At 37.2% G+C, this 10,303-nt stretch overlaps 1 protein-coding gene and 1 long non-coding RNA gene across 4 annotated transcripts in view; one reads left to right on the forward strand and one right to left on the reverse strand.

Annotated features, from left to right (window-relative positions):
• mob3a.L (MOB kinase activator 3A L homeolog) overlaps window positions 1-3,578 on the forward strand; it is a 16,338-nt gene extending 12,760 nt beyond the window's left edge. For 2 of the 3 annotated variants that reach the window (XM_041562093.1, XM_041562092.1), the window contains one exon: window positions 783-3,578. In XM_041562093.1, coding sequence (XP_041418027.1) covers window positions 783-812 — 30 coding nt within the window. In that variant the 3' untranslated portion in view covers window positions 813-3,578. The remainder of the gene's footprint in view (window positions 1-782) is intronic. The other variant, XR_005961120.1, reaches the window with a different exon arrangement.
• Window positions 2,119-4,554, reverse strand: LOC121393508. Its single transcript, XR_005961121.1, has 2 exons — window positions 4,389-4,554; window positions 2,119-3,868 (listed from the first exon to the last, which is right to left on the reverse strand). It is a non-coding gene; the product is annotated as an uncharacterized LOC121393508 (long non-coding RNA).
• Between the last annotated feature and the right edge of the window lie 5,749 nt (window positions 4,555-10,303).

A 10,303-nucleotide genomic window follows, 5' to 3' on the forward strand; every position in this document is an offset into this window, starting at 1 on the left:
TGTTCCTTTCCTTATTGAAATCATGTGTGCAGGGAATTGTGCGGTTTGCAGGCTGAGGACAGCTGGTTGTTGATACAAAGTAACAGTAGTCAGCCAGCTCAGCAAAGTAGTCAGAGAGATCAGCAGGAGAGCAGGAAACCATTAAAAATCAGGAAAAGTCTGCATATTTTTTAAATGATGTATATTGCAAAGTTGCTTGAAATTATGTTTACTTTTCAAAAAGCTTACGTTTTGTTTTTTGGAGTTCCCATTTAAAGAGTGAACACCCCTTTAAGACACAAAGGAACTGCTTAGGTCCTTTATGGCTCTTCATGTGTCTCGGCACATCTGATGTGTTACAGTTATAGGTATTTTAATTTATTTGAAAAGTTGGAGGTTATCCATTTTTTTTAAAGGGGAACTATCGTGAAAATGAAAATTTAATATAAGCTTCAGAAACTTTCGAAATTCAATCGGTTAAATATTCTGCATTTTTTCTGAAATAATCAAGTTTATCTTCACTATTCCTCTCTCAGCATCTGTTTCTCTTCATTTTGTCTTCATGCAGCAGTTGGGTGTCAGATATTCATTGACAGTTAGATCCAATATATCTTATAGGTGGGGCGTTCTTATTTCAGTATGCTGAAGCTTATAATAAATTTTAATTTTTGAGATTGTTCCCCTTTAAACATGCATTGATATTTGTATATTTTCAACAAACAGTCCAAATCTAATCTTATAAGCACCCAAATATGGCCTTTCGGTGATGCTAATATACAAAAATTTTTTTCTATTCTCAACAGAAGGAAATGACTTTGCGGATGTGCCACTGACAAAGGACTTATTCTTGGGTTTTATTTTTCCACATCCTGCTGATGCCTGTGGAGCCTGTCACATTACTGCTGAATATGTACCCCTCTGCCAGCAGAGAGGTCACCCAGGAATACGGACTCTTTCCCTTTTGATAATACATAGAATTCTGAATGTGATTTATTTTTTAACTCTATTTTTTAATAGCTAACACTTCATACAATCTGTCATATTTCAGGACAAGTCTTTTTCATTGACTATATGTCAATTTCTATGCATAGATTTATTTTTTTTGTATGTTTGTAGCATTTCATACTAAGTTGTGTTGTACAGCGGGGTATCACAGTGAGGTTCCTAACAAACTCATGGTCCTGCTTCCAGCATTTACTTCTATTCCACTTGTTTGTCACAACATTGTCACTGATAGTAGTAGTAGTAGTAATGATAGGTAGATATTAAGGAAGCATCTGGTCACTGCTAGTCCATTTCTCTTGCGCTGCAAGTCAATTATCTGTAGGAACCAAGCATATGAAATACATGCATATGCTGCTATTCTTCGTGCCTTATATATTTCTAGGGAGAGAATACTTTTGTATATAATGCACCGAATACATATGAAGTAGAAACTTTATTTTTAGAATACGTTTTTCATTTTGCACTGTATCTGCATAACAGGCAAAACTGATTTCTAATAGCGTTTGCCATAGGATTTTAGTGGAATGTTCCAACTGTAGTTTAGAGAAATGAATTTTATAAAATGATGTCTTCCTGATGAACTTATTGACCAGCCGTGTGTCCCCCCCCCCAGTGCCCTTATAGACGTGTGTCCCTTCTTAACATTTCATTTTTATTGTAAGAATAGTGAATAATGTTTCGCAGTTGTTCCTCTTCTATAGTAGGTATGTAGAGTTTTTGATACTTCTCTACTAGGGATGCACCGAATCCAGGATTCGGCCTTTTTCAGCAGGTTTTGGATTTGGCCGAATCCAACTGACAATGGCCATCCTTATCAGGGACACTGACTCCTCTGCAACGTTAGCTGTTGCATACAAAACATTCCAAGTACCCATTGATCCAGTAGCATAAGCAATTCTTTTGTGCATGCCACAAAAGTTTATATACTTTTAAAAACACAGATACTGGGGAGCCTCACCCTTGTGTGGTTTCTTTCACCACATTGTAGACTAACATGCACAGAATGTATAAGGCACCTGGTGCCTGTTCTCTTTAAAATGCATGGGAATTAGTGTTTTATTTTATCGTTCCAAGTTGTTGGGCTCGCTGCTGTATGGCTTATGCATTCTCTCTCCCAAGTGCCCATAATGCTGGTCCTTTGGTTGGCCAAATACATCTTTCTACTTCAGAAGGAAATCATGCTGGAGATGTATAACAAGGAAGAAAAGTAACAGGGAAATAATTCTATTGCTATAGCAACCTAATATTTTGAGTTAAACTGTTGTGAAGTAGAACTGCGCCCCACAGCTTACTAAAGTTATATGTATGATTAATAGATGTTAACGAACTGCAGATGGGATATTAAAACACATTTAATGAAAGCTGAATGTAGCCGCAAAACGTATGTTTATTAAAGGGGTTGTTCACCTTTGAGTTAAATTTTAGTATGATGTAGAGACTGTTATTCTGAGACAATTTGCAATTGGTTTTCATTTTTTACTATTTGAGTTGTTTAGCTTTTTATTCTGCAATTTTAGCAATCTAGTTTGCAAGGGTCCAACTTACCCTAACTACCATGCATTGATTTGAATAAGAGACTGGAATATGAATAGGAGAGGACCTGAATAGAAAGATGAGCAATAACAATAAAAATTTAGCTTTATGGACCATTTGTTTTTAGATGGGGTCAGTGACCCCCATTTGAAAGATGGAAAGAGTCAAAAAGAAGGCAAATTATTTAAAAACTATATTAAAAAAATAATGAAGACCAATTTGAAAAGTTGGCCATTCTATAATATACTAAAAGCTAACTTAAAGGTCCTGACCTGACCCATGCCTGTATTTGATTCCTTCTCTCACATTAGAAATGATTATACTAGAGACAAATGGAGTGATGATGTCCCCCATGTTATCAAAGTAGTTGTTTCCACATCATTCAGCCCGAACTATTGCTATTCTATTAGTGGTAGTTATTTCATGTGTAAATATCATTAAGCTGGTGGTGTAAATACAGTGGCGTAACTACTGGGGGAGCAGGGCCCCCCGGCAGTCACACACCCACTGGATTCGGCTGCAGCCGCACGGACGGTGGTGGGGGCGGGGCCCGGCTGCACGGCCCGCACCAGGGCCCGCCCCCACCTAGTTCCTTCACTGTGTAAATAAATGCTTCTTGTGTTGTTAGTCAGGAATTAGAAACTAGTGAAGCAAGGTCAGATAGATTTTTGATTTGTTGGCATGTAGTTGCTCTTCTCCAATGCCTGGCATTTCCACACATTCCACTTATTTATTAAATGCACTTTTTAACGTAACCACTAATAACTATCTGTGCTCTTTTGCTACCAGTGTACAAAGGAAGCCTCGTTGCATTGTGGATTTGTGGTGAGGTATTTACACTCAGCTGGGCACAAGTGAAAGTTTTACATTTTTGCATAAACTGATTTCCATGGACATTTCGTTCGACGAATGTTTAAAATTGCAATTGAGCCACCTTTTGGAGATGTACAAAGATTTTATTTTCATACACAAGGTGCTTCAAGTGCCTAGTTTTTGCTAACCACTGTCACAAGCATCCTCTTGTTTTTATTTAGTAGAAATAAATTATGCAGTGTCAAAAAGCTCTGGATTGGGTTATAGTATGACTGTTTTATGTTTTCTCCACATATGAACATTTGTGCTGCATGTTTTGCTATACTGTTATTATAACATGCGTTGTTGCTGAATTCCAATGCTAGTGTACTACTTGTGGTTTAAATTCTTTGACTGATTCTACGATGGAGACTGCATAACATCATGCAACTTATAACTTCTGCTCCTTGACACATGGAGACTTTACTGATTTTTTTTCTACCAAAATATCTCTGCCATAATGAAAATGTCAAAGAAAAATCTTTATAGGTTAATTTGGCTTAAAGGGGACCCGTCACCCAAAAAAATTATTCAAAATCCTATTTTATCAGATTAGTCAAGGAAAATGAACTTTAATTACGCTATATAAATTATTTGAATCTTGTTTCCTTCAGTCTGGGATTTCAAAATTATAGCAAGCAGGCAGGAGCCATTTTGTGCACACTGTTATTAAGACAAGCCTTGTATCATCTCAGAATTTTGTTTGTGCACCAGAATGGGGGACCCGATGTCCATCCCCATGCCCTGGCTACACAATTATATGGTAAAGAGAACAGGGGGAATGTGTGGAGAGCAGTGACATCTAGGAAGTGCTGAATTGAAAGTGAAAGTAATTGTCTGCCCCGCCTCTATGCCACGGGCATAGAGGAGGGGCAGACAATATTTGATTGACAGCTGAGATTTTTAAATGAGCTTACAACAGCTATGAATGCTTAAATAAAAAATAGAAATTGGATTTCATGTTTAATTTGAAAAGGACTTTTATTATACAGATTTTTGTGTCTGGGTGACAGGTCCACTTTAAGTCAGTACATAGACAACAGCTTGTCTTATTACAAACTGGTTTTCACAAGGGATTTAACTGCTCAAACGTATTAACTAATGTATCAATTTTGAGCAGTTACTGAGTCGCTGACCTCTCTCCCAGAGCTGCTTTAGAAAGACATAAGAAGATGGAAAATTAAACTTTCCACTTCACTATTAGAAAAACAGTCAATAATAGAAAGTGATTGGAAAAAGTCTTTATTTCTGGTGAACTGAAACCAGCTTAACTGAAAAATGGGTTTGATGTTGAACCAACTGAAATTACGTAAAAACAATTGAACATTTGGGCAAAATTATATTTTTGAGTTTACACCTTAAAGGAAAACTATACCCCCCAAACAATGTAGGTCTCTCTAAAAAGATATTGCATAAAACAGCTCATATGTAAAACCCTGCTTCATGTAAATAAACCATTTTTATAATAATATACTTTTCTAGTAGTATGTGCCATTGGGTAATCATAAATAGAAAATTGCCATTTTAAAAAATAAGGGCCGCACCCTTAGATCGTAGGATTCACTGTACTCACAAACAAACCAACAAACCATACATGTTAGGTCACATGAGCCAATTAACAGACAGAGTTGTGTCTTTTGCTTCCACACTTCTTCCTGTTACAGTTAAAGTTGAAATATTTCTGGTCAGGTGATCTCTGAGGCAGCACACAGACCACCACGAAATGGTGGCTCAAGGCAAGAGATGTAAAAGGGCAAGATTTACTTAAATATATATTCCAGTTTGGTAAGATTCTTTAATATGATATGAACTATCTGTTGCTTAAGTGTTCATTTTGGGGGTATAGTTTTCCTTTAAGGTGAAGACACACAGAGCTACTAGTTGAAGCTACTTGTCACAGCTACAAAAAGGCAATAGTGATAATTGGCTTTGCTAAAACACGACATATTTTACTCGGAGTTTTTAAAGGGGAAAACTTGAAATTTTAGAGGAAAAAAATTGAGAAATGTATTATACCCCAAAGCTGCAAAAAATATGAATCCTAAAATACTCCAGCTAAAACCTGTCAAGGTCATGTAGAAAACAATGGGAGATGTCGATTTTACAATTTGAAGATGTCGTGATCTGTGCTGGTTTTCGTACAAAAAATCTGGGTTTTCAGGTGACAACTCCAAAAATTTATACGATTCGAATTGTTGCACAATTTTGTCGAGATTTTCCCTGCACCGACTTTTTTTTTCTTTACTGATTTTTTGATAAATGAGTTAAATTCATGGATGGGAGTTAGGTTGCCTTTGTTTTAATAAACAAATTAGATAAATACCCCCATACATGTGTTTTAGCAGAGGCAATTCTCAGTAGTGTCTATGGCAGGGTATTTTTTTTTTTGGGCATTTTGTAGCCACAACAAGCAGCTGCTACAAGTAGCTCCAGAGCTACTAGTAGCAGCTACTTGTGGCTACAAAATAGCCTACCATGAACAATACTGAGAATTACCTCTGCTAAAATATATGCAGTGTCTTCGCAAAGCCAATAATCACTATTGTCTATTTTGTAGCAAAAAGCTCTGTGGGTCTTTTAGTAGCTTAATGCCGCACAGGCTATTTGTCACATGTTGCATTTAAAAAGCAATCTACTACGTTCCACCTTGCATGGCATCTGCATGTCGGTACACACGCAGGGCTGATTATACTATGAAAATGCAAAAGTATGCAGAACGGCATATTCTCTACTGCCAGAGAAAACTCCATGTCTGACACTAGCAAAAAATAGTTGTCCTGAAACACTGCAGTCTGCTTTGACAAGAATACTGACTGAGGCGAAAACCGGCCAACCAAATCTTTGCTTCACTTCAAAATTGGAGTAATCGCTTTATCATCAGTAGATGAAGGCATTTCGTAGCCTGACCCAGGTAAGAATTTGGGGGCAGAGGGTTATGCAATTGTTTACTTTTAAGTGAGACTTTAATAAGAATAACCGTAATAGGCAGGTTTTTAGCAACTGTACTCATAAGTCGACCCAAACCTGCGAGTATCGGGTCATCCTGCACATCACTAGAACAGACTATTAATTCAAATGCTTCAGGCAGCAAAGACACATTCCCAAAAGGTGGAAAAGCGTGGAATTCCTGCGCATAAGGATTGGGTTAATCTTATGGAAGAAACAAGAGAAATGGAGGAAAATGTGGAATGGATAAATTTCTATTTTTTTTTTCCATATCATTGTTTTAAAATTATACTTAATGCTAGAAAAGTATACTTTAAAAGCATTCCCATTTAGAGAAATTATGTATTTGGCTGTTAAAATTCCAGGACTGGATAAATATCAAATTAATGGAATGGAATTATTTGGCATATATGCTCCTGCCCATACTTTTATCTGAGACCAATGGGGCAGATTTACCAGTACTCAAATAAATTTTTTTCCGCTTTAGGTACACATTTTCCATGTTTATAAAAACTGAATTTTCTTCATAGTCAAATTTGTTTATTCAGTTTTTTTTTTTCTTCACAACCTTTTGCCTTAGTTGAACTAGCTTCTGTAGTGCTCTCAAGTAACAGCAGCCATGTACAACTTGTGTTTCAGTCCCTCTTGCTCCCTGATGTACCTTCTATTCAGTGCAGCCCAGGGCTGTTGTAGTGCAGGAGGTTGGTGCTAATTGGTTTATGATAATTAAGGCAAATCTGTGTGGGAATCTGACTACAGAATTCACCCGAGTACTTGGGGGCAGTCTTAAAAAAAAAAGGCAGATTTAAAAAATGTGAGATTAGAGTTGACCACAATAAAATTCACCCACTTTCCATTCATTCGTATGGGGTTTTTAGAAGCATGTTTATCAAATGGTGAACTCTAACTTTCACCCACTGATAAATAAATTTCTAGAACGCCCAAAGGAAATTGGGTGTTTTTCTGCCCCATAATCTCTATGTAGTAGGCACAGAGAAAAAAAAAGGAAAAGACAACTGTCGGTATAAATATTTATTGAAGTCTGTTTAATATACCGGAAAACCGGCATTACTATATTTTTATTATTAGAACAGTGAATCTATGTGCCCCTTAGATGTAGATGTATTCACCATGTGTATCACAAACTGGCTCTAGGAAACATATTTAAACATATTTAACTTCTGACAAGTTCGTAGCTACAGCTTGACATGCTGCTATAAACCGTGTCTGATTCATCCCAGAGGCAGGGAGCCCTGATTCAGCACACACACACAACCACGTGAGCTTTAGTCTCGCTGCATGGGTTTTATGTGCCTCCAGGAGACTTGAATTACTGTTCTTTTTGCACAGCAAGAAAGTGAAGCTTTTAGGCATCCTGGAGCACAGGAACAGCTGGCAGCTTTCAGCAGCCCCAAGATTACACAATTTATTGGGATTGGCCCTTTTCAGCAAAATCTGTTCTCCAGAAAGCTCCTAATTTTGGGAAGGCCATTTCCCATAGACTCTACTTTTATCAAATAATTCAGTTTTTTAAAAATGATTTCTCTCTGTAATAATAAAACAGTATCTTGTACGTGATCCCAGCTAAGATGTAATTAAAAATAAACACAAGTACATGAAAGGCTTTGGGCTTGGTCTGGACATTTTAGCAGTTCATTCATATTTTTAATAAAAGTACGGGTATGGGATCTGTTATCCAGAAAGCTCCAAATTATGGAAAGACCATCTCCCATAGACTCCATTTTATCCAAATAATCCACATTTTTAAAAAGATTTCCTTTTCCTCTGTAATAATAAAACAGTACCTTGTACTTGATCCAAACAGATATAATTAATTCTTATTGGAAGCAGAACCAGTCTATTGGGTTTATTTAATGTTTACATGATTTTTTCCCTTACATGGAAACACCGAAGTCCAAACCATTGTGGATAACAGATTCCATACCCTGTATCTCCATATTTATTCTCAGAATGTGTTTAGGCACTGGTACCTTAGTACCCCTGGTCTCTGAGCTCCCAGGGCTGATAGGAGGGGTCCAGACAAGCCTACAGGTAACTACTATAGAATGAGGGTGGTTGACGCTACATTGAACTGTTGGCCTTATGAATTAAAGGGGAAGCATGTATGTTTTTTATGTTGAGCTAAACAGAGCAAACTGGGAAACTAAAGGCAAAGTAAGTTTAGCACAAGTGTTATTCATTGCACTCCTGTTGAACAAGGGTGCATACTGCCCCTTTAAGTCTAACTCACAGGAAAAATGGTTTACCTTTAGTTCTCCATTAAAGTGGTGGTTCACCTCTAAGAGAACTTTTAGTATGTAAAAGAATGGTTGATTTTAAGCTACTTTTTAATTGACCTTCATTTATCTCTTTTTTTGAATTACTTGTCTTCTTCTGACTCTTTCCAGCTTTTACATGAGGTCACTGACCCCATCTAAAAAAAACAAATGCTCTGTAACTTTATTGTTATTGCTACTTATAGTTACTTATTGTATCTTTCTATTCAGGCCCTCTCCTATTCATATTCTGTCTCAAATAAGTGCATGATTGCTAAAGTAATTTGGACCCTAGTAACCAGAGTGCTGAAAAAGCAAACTGGAGAGCTGCCGAATAAAAAAGAAAATAACTCAAGAACTACATATAATAAAAAATGAAATCAAGTGCAAATTCACTTTTGCCATCATACTAAAAGTTAATTCAAATGTTAATAACCCCTTTTCTCCAGCCAGTTGCCACAGTATAACAAAAGTGATAACATTTTTATATTATTCATATGAGGGGAATTCTTTTCTGATGCAGTTCTGCATGGGGAATCTATATTAAGGTTACACCGTATCTCATCTGGGCTTCCCCTTTCTTACAGGATGATTCATGGGGAGTTCCTAGCACAGCTGATTGCAGGGGATTCATTTCTAAATGTTCAGCTATATAAGGAACAGAAAACCATTCATTTAATAACCACACATTTTCAGCAACAGTAACACAAAATCCTTTGTCTATACAGTGTTGTATTTATTAATAGCCTTAATACCTAAGAAACTACTGAGCAAATGCAAACTTCAGATAAATGCAATCAATTCAATTGCCAATAAACTGGGGTGTCCATATGTAGATAGGTAATACAATACTACTTTACTACTTTAGGACTTAACCCCCGGTAGGCCTACTGGGGGTTAAGTTCTAAAGTAGTTTATGATTTTTTTTGTATTTATCACTGACTATCTTCTGCCTCTGCAAAGCAACAATCTATCCACTTGTCTAGTTCACCCTACGTAGATTATGTTCTATTTTAGTCTATTTTAACCAGTATTGTGCGCACGCACATGATATCATGTTGGGGAGGGAAATAAAAAGCATTGACGCAGCGTACTCTTGTACTCAAATGTAACAAGAGGAACATCACTACCTTTAGATCTGCCTCTGCTCCTACAGCGCGTCTGACACTGCCAGCTCCACTAATAAAACCCTCTCTAGGGTAGGCTACTACAGAACTGTGTTTACCTTACATTGTGTTCAAGGGGTAATATTTATGCATCTGTCACTGCCCTCACCCTACAATGAGTTCTAGGGTATTATAAAGGAAGTTGCCACTTCCAACTTCCTGCTATGAGTTCTGGGGGATATTTATATATGGAATTGCCACGGTGCCATCCTGCTTTGAGTTCTGGTGGTATTTATACATGGAATTACCACTCTCCAGCCATTCTGCTATGAGCTCTGAGGTGTTTATACATGGAATTAACACTGTATCATTCTGCTATGAGTTCTGGGCTTAATCTACACGGAATTGCCACTTTACCATCCTGCTATGAGTTCTGGGTGTAGCATACATGGAATATCCACTGTGTCATCCTGCTATGAGTTCTGGGGATATTTATACATGGAATTGCCACTGTGTCATCTTGCTATGAGTTCAGGGGGTATTTGTACATGGAATTGCCACTGGGCCATCCTACTATGAGTTCTGGGGGTATTATACATGGAATTG

The sequence above is a fragment of the Xenopus laevis genome, chromosome 1L (genome assembly GCF_017654675.1).
Source record: "Xenopus laevis strain J_2021 chromosome 1L, Xenopus_laevis_v10.1, whole genome shotgun sequence".
Lineage (NCBI taxonomy): Eukaryota > Metazoa > Chordata > Amphibia > Anura > Pipidae > Xenopus > Xenopus laevis.